Source organism: Danio rerio, chromosome 8, assembly GCF_052040795.2.
Source record: "Danio rerio strain M-AB ecotype USA chromosome 8, GRCz13ab, whole genome shotgun sequence".
Classification (NCBI taxonomy): domain Eukaryota; kingdom Metazoa; phylum Chordata; class Actinopteri; order Cypriniformes; family Danionidae; genus Danio; species Danio rerio.
Genome location: NC_141028.1, coordinates 45,787,631 through 45,806,853, shown reverse-complemented (window position 1 = coordinate 45,806,853; position 19,223 = coordinate 45,787,631). Strand labels below are relative to the sequence as shown.

The following is a 19,223-nucleotide window of genomic DNA, read 5'->3' as shown; positions in this document are numbered from 1 at the left end:
ATTATGGGATGTTTTAAGTTCTTTACATTTTAAGACTTCTTATTTAAAAAAGAAAGGATACACACACACTGTTAGCTATGGAATGCAAAAACTTTAAAGCTTAATATCTCAAAATCATTCAGAACACAGATAAAACCTTATAATTCCAAGGTGACAAAATGTCAAGATGTGGATTAAAATGAAGAAATTAAAACTACCATGTCAATACTGCAATTTTTACCCCAATATTTGAAAACTGAAATGGAATTACTTTTGTAGTTAGAAAAATAAAAGGAAAAACTTTTCTCTTATATTTCAGCATTTTAAAATAAATGTATGAGAGCTTGAATGGCACTCTGGAAAACCTCCTCCACCTGCATATTTTCTGTATATTTTATAAAACCATTGTTCAAGTCATGTTTACAACCTTGCCGTAAAGAGCAATTTGTATCTGCTTTAAACTATATAAAAAAAGTATTTAAAAGTATTTATATAGGTCGGTTCCATGATACTATTTTAAAAACTTTTTAAAAAATGATATTCTCTATTTTTAAAACAGAATTATGAGATTGAAACTCCAATTTATGGCAACTAAATTAAATAAACAAATAAATGAAAGATATATACTGAAATAAAATAAATAATATTAAAATACCAGTGATGCACCAATACCTAAAATAATTTTGGTAATCCTTTTTATTTGTTGCAATTTAATTTAAATATGGAATAAAATATTTGGCTAACAGTTCACTATTCATTTTACATGAAATAGAGTCATATTTGGTTGTTAGGGTCTCCAACAACAGTCTAATATGCATGCAAGGTCAAAAAACACTTTCATGGTCTTTTAATATGCATTTATCTTTACCTAATAACCCCAGCGACTCCCATATGATTCACTCAGTAATTCATTTGTTCCCAAACCCCTCCTTAGCACGAAGCTAATCTATGGGGATTGGACCAATGACAACCTTTTGCGATTGGTCGACAGCATTCAGCACGAGACAGAGTGAAATACCCAGCACGGCTTATCAACAATATAGAGGTAGTCAGAGTGCATAGAGAATGTGTAAGCAAGCCTGCCAACACAATTTTTTCCCAGGAGTCTCCCTTATTTTAGACCCATCTCCAGCCACCCACCCATTTGGTATTTATCCCGGAAAATTTCATTTCAACCTACCCCAGGTCCTCAGCATTTTGGTTCAGTCGATGGAAGCTAACTGTGGTTGCAGCGGCCGCCCAAAACACGCTTCATGGTAGTTACAAAAACCATAGTACACAGTACCCGTTACTCACCGGTGTTATCAGGGCCGGCGCGTTCATAGAGACGACCAAGTTGTGAGGGTCGGACGCTTTCTTTTCACATTTAGGTTGAGCGTGGCGTGATCGCCGTTCGCCTAGAGCACCAGTTCTCTTTGCTCTGGTCCTGTTATTTAGACACCGGTCTCTTGGATTTTCAGGGACAGATGTTGGCAGGTATGTGTGTGCAGTAAAACACTAGCATATTGCTCTACTCTTAAGCAGGTCGCACACCAGAAGCGCAGCTCGGCGGCACGCCGCGCAGCGCCACGCAGCGCCATGTATTTTAGAATTCTAAACATAGGTTTCTATCAGGATACACACACCGGCGCCGCAAGTCGGCGGCTGTCGGCGGCGCCCGGCGACGGCTCAGGACGCAGTTCATTTTTCAGCCGCGCCACAGAGCGCCATCTGATTAGTTTATTGTTAAATATTATTTGAATGTGCGCGTCTGGTGTGTGATACTTTAAACTGTCATGTACGCGCCGTGTCGCGGCGCCGAGCGGCGCTTCTGGTGTGCGACCTGCTTTAACCATGACACAAATTCAGTATTAATCCACAGAGTGGCAAAAGAACTATTTTGAACCTTGACTGCTGCATGTTTGTAGGAACAGCTAATGGTGGCCATAGCAATGACAAATGGCAGGGGAACGCGAGCTCACAAACGCATTTAAATTCGTAAACAAAGCGTCACACGTCACATTTTCAACATGGCATTAGATGCAATATGAGAATATAAAGAGTTAGCCAGATACAGTACAAGCAGTACAAGTACTTGCAATTTTAATCGAACTCATGTATACTTGTAAAATGGAGGAAGAAACTGATCAATGATCTACTGATCCATGTACTCGTTATCAAGATAATTTATTTAAAGTATTAGGAGTCGACTCTTATAAATGAATTAATAGTTTTAAACACTGTGCACTTTCAAATTTATGCCTTAGCTAGATATTTCACTTCACTTAGAGTTGTGGTACATACTACATGGAAGAACAGTCTCAAAAATCCTAAATAGGGGCTCTTTATTATGGTTTTTGCTAACCCTGTTATTATATGTACATTATACACATATGTATATTATACATACAATGTACAATATAATATAATATAATATAATATAATATAATATAATATAATATAATATAATATAATATAATATAATATAATATAAAATTAAATTAAATTAATTATAAAATTATTTATTTTACTCTATATTAGCAGTATGTCATACAGTACAAGACAGGGAAAAGTCTCACCAGGCCTGGGCCTTTCTACGAGTCATACTTTTCCTGAGCCACTTGGAGTGCGGAGTCAGGTGGTAGATGAGCTGTCTGCAGATTTTATCCGAAGACTTCAGCGTCTCCAAGTCCTGAAATAACAACATGCACAGAAAAACACAATAAGAAGACTGGAAAAAATAGACTCATTTGATTAAACTTGACAAGATAAATGTGGAGCCTGCGGCATGAGCTTCTCATATTCTGGGAGTAAACAAAATAACTCACTATATATGAGCACATCAGGGCCGTTTCTTATTGCGTTCTATTCTACTTTTCTTTTCCTACACTTTAATGCAATTTTTAGATCTAAATTTAGATTTGGACAAAAAGAACATCAGAAAAATAATCTCCTCAAAGACTGACATTAATCCCCTCTGATATATAATCCAGATGCCTTTCTTTTTTTATTTGTGGTCTTACAAAATCGGCCGTCTGAAGGTCTGAATCATTAAACACGTTCGGCGTGCAACAGCAGAATCAGACTTGTTCCTATGCTACAGATAAGTGGAAGACAAGCCTGAAAAATACATATCAAATGTAGGTCATTATATAAAGATTTCTTCTACTTTATAGTTATTTTATCACTAAAAAGCTAATTAACATACTTGTTTTCAATCTCTATGAGAAAAACTCACTTTTCAGTTTCAGAGATGAAAGTAAACACACACTGCTGTGATTGGTTAACTTTATTGCACTGTAGCCACACACCCCTGTTCACATTGAGTGTTTTGTTATGAAGGATGCTTTGGTTTGGAGTGTGTATCAAATTGGCCACGTGACTTAAATCTTTTCTGTTTGGAACAAGCAGCAACCTCCTGCTCTCCCTCGAGAAGCAAATACAGAGATAGCTAAAACTCCAATTCATCGACTCGCCTTTGGGGGCTGGGTCCAGGAAATCCAGATGATTTCTGACAGCAATGGTAAATTGGTAAAATTGGTAAATTTTACAGCTGATAAAAACATGTTTACAGCCTGGTACAAACAGTGGTTTTGGTGCATATAGCTAGTATTACCCTTTATGACAAATGTGAGGGGGTGAATTTTTTTTATAACTCATCTGTTTTGTTTTTATTAAGTTTTATTTTTTGTGCATTATTAAGGCGGTGGCCACTTGAGTAACAGCTAGGTCTCACTGGTCACCATCATGTCATTCCGACTGATTAGCCGCTGATCTCGGCATTTTAGAGAAACACCTTGTTTCAACTCTTTCAGTGTTTCATGAAGCCTTGCTCTGCCCACCATAGCGTAACCATACAAAACTTGCAAAAATGCAAGAGGTGAAACATGAAGCTATATACATGAAACTAAAGGGGGTCACATGACTAGATCATCCAATAAAAATAAAAACACATGACATATGAAACCCAATAAGAACAGGACACATAACCAAAAGACCAAATGGCGGGAAACCAAAGAGGAAACAGGAAAACAAGACAAAATAAAAAGACAAATCAACAAGGCATACACACTTTACACTAAGGCCAAATCATAACACGAAGCTGTAGAAAATCAGACAGCGCAACCACAAAGAATGCAGAATATTGTGATCTGGGTATGTACTGAAATTTTATTTCAGTTTTTAGTAATGGTTCAACAATTCATTAAAAACCATAATTATTGAATATTTAGGAAGGTTATGCAAAATATTTAGAGGTGCAGTTGATCATTTGCTGACAAAAAAAAAAACATTTAAATAATTTAATGGTCAAAATATCCATCCATTCAACATCTATAATTGATACATATTTAATTATAAAAATGTAAGATATTTTTAAATTATTCTAAATAAAACAAAATTGTTGTAATTACATTCAGAACATTTTTTTTTCTAGCTACTTAAAAAACACTAAAAGCCAATCAGAATCCATCCGGCTTTAAAGAGTGCCTACTGTATCATTTACAGCAGTAGAAGACAAAACTAAATAGTGCATTCAAAAACAAAGCATCATTGTGCATTGGTGTGTACTCGACATCTTTATCCAGTAGGGTATTTGCAGAAGTATGCAGAATGACTTTGAAATTTCAGTAACCTGGGTCAAGCACTTCCCTTAAACTGTATGCTGTTACAAAGTTGCCGCGTTTAAGGTCTATTTCTTTAAAATTCATTGTTCATCACTTGCCTGATGGATATACGATATAAAGTTGGTCTCAGTCTCTACAAGAAGTACTGCAATGAATTCCATTTTTCCATGTCTTTAAAACGTGAACATTTATTGTACCCCAGTATTTTCAATGGAGTTTCTGAACTTACCTGATGATTCTGCCAGCTTGTGCATGTAAACGGCTTGAAAGCAGTTACATTACCCATTCATCGGAAGTTTATTGCTATGGGAAGAAACACTAGCTGTGCGTATACTCTACAGCAGTATGTTTGAGGAATAGTTTACCCAAAAATGAAAAGTAACCCATAATTTACTCACCCTTAAGCCATTGTCAGTGTATATGTATTTTTTTTCCTGTCAGACCAGAGTAATTCCAGAGTAATTTTCAACTTTATCCTTGCTTTTATTTTGAAGCATTCAAAAGTATGTAAATCCATTGTAAAACTAACTAACATAACGCATGTCTACTGTAGGCTACTACCCCTATAGGTATCGTCCTATTGACAACTTTTGTACCTTTATTTTGTAAAGTGAAGCAAGATACTCTCAATAAAGTGAACAAGAAAGCTTTTAGAGGACATGCAATTGGATGGTGGACACTTTTGCAACTTTAAATTAAATCACAAAAACTTAGTGATTTATTTTTGGAGAAAGTCTGTTTTTATTGACATCTAAACAATGTCATCAGGACACTGAAGTTTTACAGTACCTAGACACTAAAGGTGTACAGGGTGTAAAAACAATCTATCACCATACTTTCCTAGTTGAACATTTTTATACAAAAATGTTGTTTAATATGCAAATTAGCCATTATTTAGTTAAAGGGCACCTATGGTGGAAAATCTACTTTTCAAGCTGTTTGGACTGACATGTGTTTATATATAGTGTATAGACCATCATAATGGGCTGATATAAACACACCCAGTCCTTTTTTTTTTTTCAATTTAACAACATAAAAACGGTGGACCAATTGCTAGGAGAGCGGTCCCCACGCCCACCAATATTGATTGACAGCCTTGCGTCACGATCATATCCTCAGTTTCTTGTTTCACGTCCGCCATTTTCAGCGTGTGAGTCAAAGCGATATCACTAAAGGAACAACCTTGCTCTGTTTTTGGATGAAAAGCTCAACACAAGATCAATATTCTCCATTATCGCTCTAATCGGAATTATTGCTTGTACCTTTTGCGTGGCACGGCGCCTTGCATTTCGGAGTTCTGGGCGTGAGTTTCTGTCGGGTGCATGCGGCGGAGCTTCGGGTCGGCGGCTTGGCGCTGTTGTGTTTGGCCTGGTGGAGGCCTGTGTTTGGAGTTCTGGAATAAGTGGCGCAATGATTCGGGACACTTCATGTTTCTGCCGCGCCACTGAGAGTGTCTGGTGTGCCGTGTCGTGGCGCATTCGGTGCCTCAGTCAAAGTTAATTCAGTGTGTGTGGTTATTAGTCTTGGTGTACAAGCTCGGCACATGTACACTGAGACTATACAAACTATACAAAGACACAAATGATTTTGTACTATCTGCGTGGTCTGTGTCCAAGTCAAACATGTACGGCTGAATGCTGATCCTAGCTTAGCTTAGCTTCTCTCTCTCTCTGTCTGTTGCAAACACGGAGCGTGGGAGCTCCTGGCTCCGCCCCCTTGTTATGTTGGGCGGGAAGCCGAAACAAATTTTCATGTGAAGCAACACGCCCCTAAAACAGCAAACTGTGTAAACGCCCCCAACATGACACTTTTTAACACATTATAATAAAAACATCTGAACTGTGTGTTGAACTGAACCTAAACTAGTACACTCAGAAGAATCATACTATTAATATTAAATCATAAAAAAGGGGTAAACTACGTGCACTTTAAATCTAAGCTGATCTGCATACATTTCTTACACAAACTTTAAACACTGGATATATTAAGGATTAAAAGTGTTGTTTAATTGGTTTGACTTGTTATATTATGACTTGTATTGTAACGTAAATCTAAAGACAAAAGTTGATCAAAGACACAGTATGTACCTTTAATATACATTGTAAAAACACTAGAACAGTGTTACATAATTTACTGACTTATGTACCTATATTATCATATCTGTCAACATTGGGATGTGAAAATAAGGGATATGCCCACCATAATAAAGGTATCTCTAGCACCTAATCCCAGACTTTTGCTCTGCTTCAAATCGCATGTGCAGAATCCGTTTGGGAAACTGCGTCTATTCATCGCTATGTAGCGCATCTAACAGTCACATTACGCTATATGACTATTGTAAGGATTGCAAAGAAGGGGCGATGCAGCCTGTAAAGAAAAGGAAGGAAACCCCACCGTTTTTATATTTATCTCAAAGTGTTTTCATGCTTAAATAAAACAAAGGCACAGAACAGACCCACATTTAAGAGCAAAAGGCGGCCCCTGGTGGTTCTGTGGTATTGCATATAGGGAGGATCGGCCCTTAAATGTTTATTGCCACCCTTCACAGAAAGACTAAAAATACAGGAGAAATATGTAAAAATACCTTTATGGTATGATAGCGGAATAGAACTGCAAAACACGGGACATGATGTAATGAAAATAACAACTCCCATGATTCCACACTTATAACATGTGTTTATCAAACAACGCCTTTGTTTCTTATGAATTTGTGCCCTCTAATGGCAAAAAATACAATACGTGCCATTAAGAGCAACAAAATAAATTCTTTAATCATTGGGTGTCTTCTTTAGATTAAAGGGGTGGTCCAGTATGTTATCATATTTTAAACTTTTATTGATGTGTAATGTAGCGATGTGAACATTAATAACATCTCTGAGTGTAAGATGCTCAAAGTTCAATGCAAAAGGAGACATTGGCTTTTACAGAGTCAGCTTAACAAAGTCTACAGCGAACAAAGTTTGAAGTCTACAAAAAAATAGATCCAGGTTAGTTAGATCACAAACCCTTCAGGTTACACCCTTACACCACGCGCATAAACCCCGTGCAGTGAAGGGGTCTGGCCAGAGGCGCTGTAATTTTATAGCAAAGAAAGCTAAAATGATGTCTAAATGCTGCTATTTCCACTGAGCTTCTTCTGTTTCTGTATTTGGGCTTTCAAAGAACACGACACAAAGAGAGAAGTGCTTACAGTTTAATTTTAATTATGTTTCAGAGAATTAGAAAAAAATACATAGCTCTAGCATTTGACAAAGGAGAACTTCCAGAATCTCTCCCAGTTCAGTGCTGGATCCAGCTAAAAACTTCTCAAAGAAGGAGCAGCTCCAACCATAACAGACAAAGCTGTGGATTGTGAGCCACAACCTATAAATATTTTTGTTTGTTGAAATTGATCTTCTACATGCATAGTTTCTAACATTAATGCTTTGTTGTAGCGGAGGTAAAAAAGGATGTAAACAATGGGTAATGCCATTTGGCACCGCTAACAATTTAGCTACAGATTCAAATGTATCTGTCAAACCCTTGTAAACCCACAATCTTCACTAGTGCTGCATTTTCTCTCTATGCGCCTGCTCTCCCGTTTGTTCTACATCTCAAATAATGAACTCGCAAAATATATGTGAACTTTTAAATTACTTACACATGCTTATTTTGAATATACGTGAAATATACTTAGATGGAATCTGCTGACATTTTTTTTTTTGCTATTTTTGTGCAGAATTTTGTAAAAAATCTGCAGATTTATATGGAATGATTTTGGGAGGATAATAACTTCAACCTTAATATATGAAATATAAAATAATAACTTTTAAACTTGTATTTAATGTTTACCATGCAAATCCAATTAGATCCACTTTATTTGGTAAACAAAGCAAGTCTCTCACAAAAAGTGGAGAATATTACTTTACAAATTATATTGTAAAAAAAATCTTATGAACATTTTCATATTAGTCAACAATATTACTGAAGTTGAAAAACTGAATGAAAATGAATTTACACACATTTACACAAGTAAATAAACAGAATCAATGCTGGGCTAAAAATCTGCGGAATTCTGCGCGCGCAGATTCCGTGTGGGCCTACTTATCAGGTTTTATTTTAAAGACCAGGCATGAGGTTCAGCTTCCTCGTCAGGCTCACACTGACATGGCTGCTACTCCGACTGACAGTATTTACACAGCAGAGGCACAGATATTTAGAGGAACTGGGAAATATGACAGTTGCTTTCATGTTAATGGAGTAGCTGTATGTATTTAAAGCAAGATATATAAATAAATAACATGATTTTATTTTACAAAAAAAAGCATAAGCACACATTGCTTTGCATCTTATAAACACAACCAAGCCTTAAAAATCTACTCTGGACCACCCTTTCAATAGCTTAGTGGTTAGTGCGCCGACACATAGCATCGAGGTGCTCGCAGCGACCCTAGTTCGATTCCCGTCTCGAGGTCCTTTGCTGATCCTTCCCCTATCTCTGCTCCCCACACTTTCCTGTCTCTACATCTCCACTGTCCTTTCAATAAAGGTGAAAACCCCTAAAAAATAATTATATATAAAAAAAAAAGTTGATGTCTTCTTCAAAATCTAAAAACTGACAGGTGTATGAAAAACTTGCAGTGTAAGTTGTTGCAAAACAACAGAAGCTGTATGGCTACTGTGATTTAAATTTGCTCATAAACAAATTCGTTAACCCCAGATAAAGTGTACAAACTGGATTCCTCTACATAATTGTGGATATGAACATCATGAAATTACACTGCTGGGTTGCCTTCTATTAATAACTTGCACCCTGCTTAGGAAATCTCCGGACCTCCCGCTGGCACAAGAGAGGTGACGGTTTAACATTTAGAGATGCAAAACCGATGCGAAGGCAATGAGGGTACGCTGCAGACTGTAGGAGGTGGAATAAATCATGGCATCAAATATTTATGCAGGAACAGGTGTGATGTTAAACCAGTGCCATTTTGATACCTTTGTGAAACCTTTAACTTTTTCCTTTTTATGAAGAAGTAAAAAGCAAAAAGCTGAGGGAGCAATTTAGTTCACAGGTGCTCTACTTTAGTCAGTAGTTTTATAACCGCAAACCAGCTTATGTGGACAGGAACTGTGCTGCAAAAGTACTGTGCATTTAACTGAAGTCGCTGTCTTTGTTTTCAGATCAGACACAGCTTCTTTCTATGCAAATGAGGGTAATTATAGCATAAGCCATGACAATGATTAACATTTTATTTCCACCTGTGATTTAAAATAATAATTATGGAATGTTTGAAACTGTTCAAGTCAGTTTATGTGTAAAAAAGATGATGTAAACGAGTGTTTTGATTTTGTATACACACTTCAGTCCATGGTCGAAGAAAGGTATGCCAGACTGCGGTTGAGTATTGTATTGTAATCAAAATCCATTTCCTAAAAGACCTCCATTACTCTCAGAATCTCATAATTCAATTTTTTTGGTCATACATTTGACTAATTATTTTATGATTATTAATTTTTATACAATAATTATTGTTTTATGTATTTCACAATTATGACAACTTTTTTATCCCACAATTATAACTATCACAGTTTGGACTTTTGACATGGATCTTTTAATAATTTTGCCTTTTTGTTTCATTATTATAACTTAACTTGTATCTCTTAATATCGTTGCTAGTATATAATACAATATAATCATTCCATATAATATACACTCACCGGCCGCTTTAGGTACTCCTTACTAGTACCGGGTTGGATACCTTTTGCCTTCAGAACTGCCTCAATCCTTTATGGCATAAGATTCAACAAGGTAATGGAAATATTCCTCAGAGTTTTTGGTGCATATTGACATAATAGAATCACGCAGTTTCTACAGATTTGTTGGCTGCACATCCATGATGCAAATCTCCTGTTCCACCACATCCCAAAGGAGCTCTATTAGATTGAGATCAAGTAACTGTGGAGGCCATTTGAGTACAGTGAAGTAATTGTCATATTCAAAAAATACTTTGGTCTGAGTATTTCAGAAACTGCTAATCTACTGGGATTTTCATGCACAAGAGTTTACAGAGAATGGTCAGAAAAAGAGAAAGTATCCAGTGAGCGGCAGTTCTGTGGGTGCAAATGCTTTGTTGATGCCAGAGGTCAGAGGAGAATGGCCAGACTAATTCCAGCTGATAGAAAGGCAACAGTAACTCAAATAACCACTCGTTACAACTAAGGTATGCAGAAGAGCCTCTCTGAAAGCACAACACATCAAACTTTGAGGCAGATGGGCTACAGTAGCAGAAGACCCAACCAGGTTCAACTCCGGTTAGTGCCACTCCACAACTGTGTGATGCTATCATGTCAATATGGACCAAACTCTGAGGAATATTTCCAGTACCTTGTTGAATCTATGCCATGCAGGACAAAGGCAGTTCTGAAAGCAAAAGGGGGTCCACCTAGTACTAGTAAGCTGTACCTAATAAAGTGGCCAGTAAGTGTATATACTGTTGATGATCTTGACTTTCTATCTCATAATTGACTTAATGCCAATTACATATATCTATCAAATTATTATTTATTAATTTCCAATTATAACTTTATATCATCATTTTGAAACAATCTCACATTTTGAATTTATGACAGATCTCATAATTTCAATCTTTTTGTCATAATTTTGAAAGCATATGTCATGATTTACTTAATATTCCATGTAGAAATGTCAACATTTTGCATTTTTGTCATAAATATGATAAATTGGCCTCATATTTATGACTAAGCAGGTCACAATTGCAATATACCAAAGCATGATTTGTTTTTCAATACAATACCAAAGGCATAGTATTGCACCATATTTAGTAGCGTCACATATTTTTTGTCAGAATTTGTTTTTTTCTGTATCATACACTGATTTGCATAATTCCCGTGGTGAACTGGGTTTCACTGGGCTAAATTCCTGTCTGACTCTCTGCCATACTCAGTGTGCTACTTTTTGGCAGTCATCTTTCTGATACAGTGAAATTCAGTCACTGTCACTTGCAGAGCCGGTCGGGTATAGAAGCGTGCAGTTTCCTAGTGACAGTTTCCTTACAGTCCTGTAGTTTCTACCGAGTGTCATACTGAGGCTCTGACAGACACACAGTGAGATATCCATCTAATTTAATGCATCTGCTCTTATACTCTGCAAGAGCCTCTGGGTTCTGCAGCTATATTAATCATGAGAAGAAACAGAAAAAGATCTGCATGCTATTATGGACAATCTTTAATGATAAGAATATGAGAATGATACAGCCCATATTAGTCTTTAATAAATTGCTGGGTTTTTATTATGCCCTGCAGCCTGTATGGCTTACGAATCAACACTTCAGCAGGAAAAGTGAAATGAGTCTCAATGGAATGGCCGGTGGTGCTGATTCAAAGATTCCCGATTGCTGTTAGGCTGACTTAAGGTGCACCGATGCTTTGCTGATCTTCAATCATATCACACCTTCAGCAAATTCAGATTAAGCCTTGCAAAAGACAAGGAATAGCTTCAAAATATGATTCAATTTAGCAATGATAGTTAGCTTATTTTGCTTTATCTCATTTGTTTTTTTTATCAAGAGATGTGCTTGAATTAATGAATGAAGTCTTTATGAATTGATTGGATATATCCTGCATAAGCATATATACTGAATATGTAGATAATGTAATTGAAGTTTATTTTAGCTAGAATGAATATGCGAGTTATCTTCATGCCACCAAAATAACCTGGTTTGCTCCTGAGTTGTGTTGTGGATGAAATCTAGGCTAAATTATAATCTCATGAATTTTATAAAGTGTATTGGCATCCTTTTACTTAAAGAGGTGGTCCATTATGATATCATATTCTAAACTTTAGTTGATGTGTCATGTAGCTTTGTGAACATAAACAACATATCTGAATGTAATATGCTTAAAGTTCAATGCAAAAGGAGACATAGGCCTTTACAAAGTTAGCTAAGCAAAGCTTACAGCAAACAAAGTTAGGGGACTACAAAAAATACATCTGGGTTAGTGAGAGCACAAGGCTTCCAGTTACACGCATTCACCACACCCCGCACAGCAAAGGGGTCTGGCTAGAGGCAAGGTAAAGTTATAGCAGAGAAAGCTAAAACGGCATCCAAATGCTGCTAATTCCACAGAGCTTCTTCTGTTTTAGTATTTGGGCTTCCAAAGGACACATCAATTGAATTTTAATTATGTTCCAGAGTATTATAAAAAAAGATATAGCTCTAGCATTTGACAAAGAACAGCTTTCAGAATCTCTTCCAGTTCAGTGCTGGATTTAGCTAAAAACTCCTCCAACCAACGAAGCTGTGGATTGTGAGCCACAACCTGCAGTATTTTTATTTTTTAAAATTGATCTATTACATGCATAATTTTTAGCGTTAATGGTATGTTGTAGTAAGGATGTAAACAAGGATGTAAACAATGGAAAATGCTCTTTGGAATTAAGCTGCAAATTCACATTTATCCCCAAATCGCTGTAAACACACACTCCTCAGCAGCACTGCAGTGTGTCTCTATACGGCAGCTTTCCCTGCGTTCCGTATCTCAAATAACCAACTCGAAAAATATATGTGAACGTTTTATATCACGTTTTATGTGAACGTTTCCGAATAGCTGACTTTTTATTCTGACACTTTTTATTTTAAAAGAGCAATCCAACCAATCCGTGAATGATAGCACGTTATGTTAGCTGACCAATCAGAGCCTCTTGAGGGCAGGCCTTTCAGAAGAACTAGGAAATATGACAGTTTATAGTGTGATATATAAATAACATGATTTTTTTACAAGTGGAGCATGAGCACAAATTACTTTGCATCTTATAAACACAACCAAGCCTTAAAAACACACTGTGGACCACCCCTTTAAGAAAATTCACAGTAAGAGCTGAGTGATATGACATGTTGCACAAGTGTGCATTTAACAATTATACTCGGTAGTCTCTAAGTGTTTCCCTTATTACATAAATTCATGGCGAATTTCACAATATACATGTCAAACTCACACAAGATATATTAAAACAGACATAATGCCTCTTTGGTGTCGAGCTGAATAAAATTATAATCTGTTTTTCCTGCATTTTGAATTCTGCTGAGATGTGAATTTATTCATTTTCAAATGAAGAGTCCCACATAGATAGTGTGTTAAATACAACTTAAAAATAAGAGGGAAAATATTATTGTTGTTATCTCACTAGTAAACTTTGTGGCCAGTCAATTGCAGCCCAGGGCGTGCATAAATGACCCTGTGTGGATCAGAGCATTTTGTTCCGATTGACCTCTAATTTTTCACCTGTAATCTACACTCATGAGGAATCAATGGGATTTGAAGCTCTCGGTATGTCATTTCAATGTAATCTTGTTATTCAGCTATGACATATCCAGAATATCTCACTAATATTGAATCACAAGTCTGTATTACTTCTGTGCTTCTGAAGTAGAATAACTGAGTTTAATAGCTAATAACTGAGTTTTACCGACATAGGAGATTTTGAGCCCTGCTCTAAATGCATAAAAAATAAAATATGCATGATGTAACAGTCCTAATGCTACATTTTTAACATCTATGTACATCTTTTTCCTTTTTTTACATATCTGAAAGAAATGGCACAAGAAAGTCTACCTTTGCAAAAATAATGAATACAACCTCCACAAACAGACAGATAAACTGCATACTCTAATTTTAGAACTGTAGCATATACCGCTTGCTTAGTACATAATTTGCAACAGCATAAAGTCAATGGAAACTGTGTTGTTAAATAGTGAATCAAAACAGAATTGCAACAACCGTAAGAAATCGATTCTTGGCATCAAGTCAATCGATTCCAGAACCAAAAATGGATTTCTAAAATGTCAGAAACAAACGCCCATTCCCTGCATAGAGAGTTTAACACGAACAAATGAACAAACTAGACACCTTATTTATCATTCCCTGCCATTTTGTATCACATTTGTTAGCCAAGCGTGGGTTACAAACTGTGAGTGAGCTCAATTTGATGACTGCCGTAAATCAGTACAACTAATTACTATACGCAAACACATTTCTTTCCATTTACTTGAAGTTGTAATCAACAAAGCAAAGAAAGTACAGGCTGGAAGTGAATGACTCACCTTCTTTGGGCACTGCATGTCTCTGGCCAGGCTCAGCAGGAGCTCATGAGATATGGGGTCCACAAGGTTTAGGAAAGCTGCGTTCTTATAGAGGATATCATTGAGTGACGTACCCTCTAATCCCAGGTCCTAAAGAAGAAGATATAAAGAGAGTATATATTATCAGTCAGTTTCATCACTCTTGAATTTTTGGTCAGCTATCAAAGTATACCACAAATACAGTCAAAGGGAACATAATTAGCCGTCCTGTGAATTTAATTCTTTTTCACATATTTCCCAAGCAATGTTAAACAGGCCAATGATTTTCAGTATTTCCTATTAAATATATATATTTTTTCTTCTTGATAGTCTTTTTGGGTTTGGTTTGCCTGAAAGCACAAATGTTAGATTAAACCAATGTTGGCCAATGACTTGCCTAATTAACCTAAATTGCCTATCTGACGTAATAATGCTAATTATGTCTTTAAATTGCACTTAAAGTTGAAAGCTAACATCTTACTAAATAACTAGTAAAATATTATGTGCTGTCATCATGGCAAAGAAAAAAATTAATTGTTACAAGTTAGTTATTATAACTTTTACATCTAAAAAAACTCGGTACACTTTATTGATTGATATCTGTGCTAAGACAGCAATAGGCCATTTACTACAATAGCAATAGGTTCACTAATGCAGCATGTGCACATTGATACATACATTTTGTCACCTTGGAATTATAAGGTTTTATTTGCCTTCTGAATGATTTTGAAATATTGAGCTTCAAAGTTTTTGCATTCCATAGCAAACAATATGTGTGTAACATTTGTTTTGTTTTTTTAATAAAAAGTCTTAAAATGTAAATAACTTATAAAAAACATCCCATAATGTAAATAAGTTATCATTTAATAAGAATATGTCAATAACTCAATTTTGACAAATTTCAGATAGAACATTAAAATTCTAAGGTGACTATTTGTTCTTGAGCCACAATCACAGCTGTAATAATAACACAGCGGTAATCTACACTCCCCATGCAACCTCTTTGTTGGGTCACCTGTTCAACTAATTTTTGATACCAATATCTAACCAGCCAATCACATGGCAGCAACCAGAAGCATTTAGGTTGATGTTCTCAAGACAAGTTGCTAGATTTCAAATTACCAACACAATCTTTAGAAAGAGGAGGAATAGTGATTTTAAAGGGACCTCCTCAACATGCTGGACCGCCAGACACGTGATACAGCGCTCGTGTCTGTCATCCGAGGCATCCAGAAATGGACGGTCGTAATGACATTTTTTAAAAAGACGTGCTGCTCGACTGTGTTGCTGTCTTAGGGGATCTGCTCTGAGTGACAACTGCTCTCTTATCTACCAACAAGATGTCCAGGGGATGGGAAATGAGCCCAGTTCGACTAACACTGTCACGTCGTTGCCTGCACTAGTAGGACTGGTTTCTCAGCCAAATCAGGTTAGCAGAATATAACTCTTCAGTCTCTTAGTGAGAGGCTCTGAAGCGAAGCTTACTGTGCACACGCAAGCTATATACTCTACTAATGATTAATCAATGCCACCTGCAGAGCCGAGCTCTGACAACTCATTGGCATTCATTGGCTCATTTTCTTACTCTTCAGAGTGATTGGTCAACTAGCGTCCTCCCAAAGTGTCTTCCAGACACACGTCAGAGTTTCCATTAAGGGGAATGACAATTCTGTCATCATTTACTCACCCTCTACTTCTATCAAACATTTTTAGGTTTCTTTCATTTAATGAACACAAAGGAAGATATACTGAACAATGTTGGAAAAAACAGCACTTTCCATTAGTACTATGAAGGTCAATGGCTGTTGGTTTTCACCATTCTTCAGATTTTGTTGTTTTTTGCTCAGCAGAAAAAAGCAATCTATAAAAACGTAGATCACTTGATTGTGAGAAACTTTTCTGGTGCGGTCAGATTGCTCAGTAGCTCAAATTGTATGCTGTTATACTTGTGTGTGACAGAGCACTTCAGGTCTAGTGAAGCACAGTTTCACAAAAGAGGTAAATCAAGGTAAAACTACATGGTCACAGTGGATTTTCTCTCATGTTTTCTGTTGAAAACACTATTGGATGGGTTTAGGGAAGGGTTTAGGTCAGTGGTTCGCTGATGTAGGTAATGTGATTTGTGCAACAAGCCCTCCTTTTTACAGAAGACTACAAGATGTTTTTGAAACATTTAACAAAACATATTCTAAATACTATATTTCAGATTCACAAAAATGTAGACCGCACTCTCTAGTGTATTTGACACCAGAAAAAAAATCGATAAAATCTTATAAAGCAATGTATTCTATGCTTCATAAAAATATAGGCTGAGCTGAGATGTGTATTTCTAATAGGTCTGGGCCGGAAAACCAAATTGTCAGAGTTGTTAGTGTGGCTTTGCATATGAACAGACACATGCAATTCAGGAGTATTCCGATTACATACCCCTATATACATTTCAGGAGAAAATTGTATTTCTTGCTTTCTGGAACCGTTCTTCACCGGACTCAAACCCTGTTGTCTTGGTCAAAAAGAAAAGTATTGGTGTTGTACCATCCCATATCATCCGTTTTGCAGATGAAATGCAGCCATACATTGCTCTGGCTACACAATCCGCGATCTCCAGAAATGTATATGGGGCTACGTTTTCATTCTGTGTGACTATGTGTCATTATACAATTAACAATTCAGCAACATCAAGCTCAGTTGTAACTTTTAGCCATCAATTTAACCAGTTATTTGGGTTTTGTCTTTAAGAACAGCTGCATGTGAGACAGTAAACTTTTTTATTATGACAGCTCAATAGTACCTTTTTTGCTCTGTTCTGGAATAGATTTGGGCCCGTTTTAGCCCATGCTAATAAAGATAAAGTTCTTTTTTTAGAGAGTGTTCATTATAACTAAACACCACATGTCATTCTTCTCCACTCCTCAAATTCACACAGTGCACAGTGTACAGAATAAAAACACCCAGTTCCTCATTTAAAACAAGCAGAGACTGTCCAAACTGTGTGTGCCACTTCATTCAAAATAGTAGCAAGACTGATATTATGAGAATCCATTGGAGTTGGGAGGTTTAGCTGACAGACGTAAAAATTGACCTGAAATTGGAGATAACGGCGCTATACGTATAAATGCAGAAATAGATAGATTATATTGTAGAATCCACTACTGTGGTTTAAATGTGCTTGATTTTTATTTTTATTTTTAGAAAAAAGGTTGTATATTTTAGTATGCATCTAAATTAGTTTTGACGGTTGCCCCAAAGTCAACTAGCCCACGAGGGAAAGTACTGTTTCCATAAAAGTCAAGAACATAACTTTTATGTATTATGCAACTTTGATTTACATAGACAAGAATAACTCTAGAATGACAAGATTGGGGTGTTTCACTGAAACGGCAAGAGAGAAAGACGCAGACTTTCAGGAACAGAGAGGGGATTATGAAACTGCCTCCATTGGGTTATTAATATTCAAAGACTAGATGCTTTTATCTATGGTGACTTGCATATTCTGATTGGAACAGGTCTTTGCACTCAGAGAGTGGTTGGAGAGTGCATTTTTAAATGTGTTTAGCTGGAAAGGAGACACCCACACCCACCCACCTCTCCGTCCCCTACTCCTCTCCATCCATCCAACACATTTTCTCTATTTTTCCATTATCGTGTGCTGAATCTCAATCGCACAGAAAAATGGACCACAGGGTCACTTCAGCTGCTGGAAAGACCTGCTTGAATTTCCAGAATGAATCGTGGACGGTGTTGGTTTGATGATTGAGCTTGCGTGGTTTCTTTCATCCTAGGCTCATTAGAAAATTGTGCCTGCGACGGCAATATCATGTTGCTTCTTGCACATTTCATGACATTTTCAAATAAAATCTCCTGTTAATGGTACTAAAGGCACCCCAGCAAGCACTTTCTATTTTAAATAGATGTCTAATAGATGTCTGAACATAGTCGTCTTGGCTAAAACAAGGCTAAATTTGAGCTGTCAGTGAAAATCTAATAGTTGTCTAAGAATAGGGCTGAAAGGTGAGTAGCACATCCGCCTCACAGCAAAAAGGTTGCTGGTTTAGGCCTCGGCTGGGTCAGTTGGTGTTTCTGTGTGGAGTTTGCTTGTTCTCCCTGTGTTTGCATGGGTTTCCTCTGGGTTCTTCGGTTTTCCCCTTAGGTCCAAAAACATAGTTGAATTGGGTAGGCTAAATTGTCTGTGGTGTGTGAGTGTGAATAAATATGTATGGATGTTTCCCAGTGATGGGTTGCAGCTGGAAGGGCATCTGCTGCGTAAAATATGCTGGATAAGTTGACGGTTCATTCTGCTTTGGCGACCCCAGATTAATAAAGGGACTAAGTCAAAAGACAAATGAATGAATGTCTAAGAAAAAGTCTAAAAAAGGCCAAAACTAGACTAGTCATCAAATAAACAGAAGTGCATATACACATATAAAGTCTGTCTAATCTGTCTATTTGACGAATAGGTCTAATTTTGGGCTACTCTTTGAGGGCTATTAGATTTTCAATGACAGCCTAAGTTTAACCTTGT

The 19,223-nt window shown here is 36.7% G+C and overlaps 2 protein-coding genes across 4 annotated transcripts in view; one reads left to right on the top strand and one right to left on the bottom strand.

Moving 5' to 3' along the window:
- The window catches only part of lrrc75ba (leucine rich repeat containing 75Ba), a 78,802-nt gene that overhangs the window by 42,892 nt on the left and 16,687 nt on the right, over positions 1-19,223 (bottom strand). For all 3 annotated transcript variants that reach the window (XM_087265272.1, XM_087265271.1, XM_087265270.1), the window contains exons 2-3: positions 14,684-14,812; positions 2,538-2,650 (exon numbers count right to left, since the gene is read on the bottom strand). In XM_087265272.1, the coding sequence (XP_087121398.1) occupies positions 2,538-2,650; positions 14,684-14,812 (242 nt within the window). The remainder of the gene's footprint in view (positions 1-2,537; positions 2,651-14,683; positions 14,813-19,223) is intronic.
- Positions 3,960-19,223, top strand: part of ggt1a (gamma-glutamyltransferase 1a) — a 73,450-nt gene continuing 58,186 nt past the window's right edge. Inside the window, exon 1 of the mRNA XM_087262952.1 lies at positions 3,960-4,113. The gene's annotated coding sequence lies outside the window, so the exon portion shown is untranslated. The remainder of the gene's footprint in view (positions 4,114-19,223) is intronic.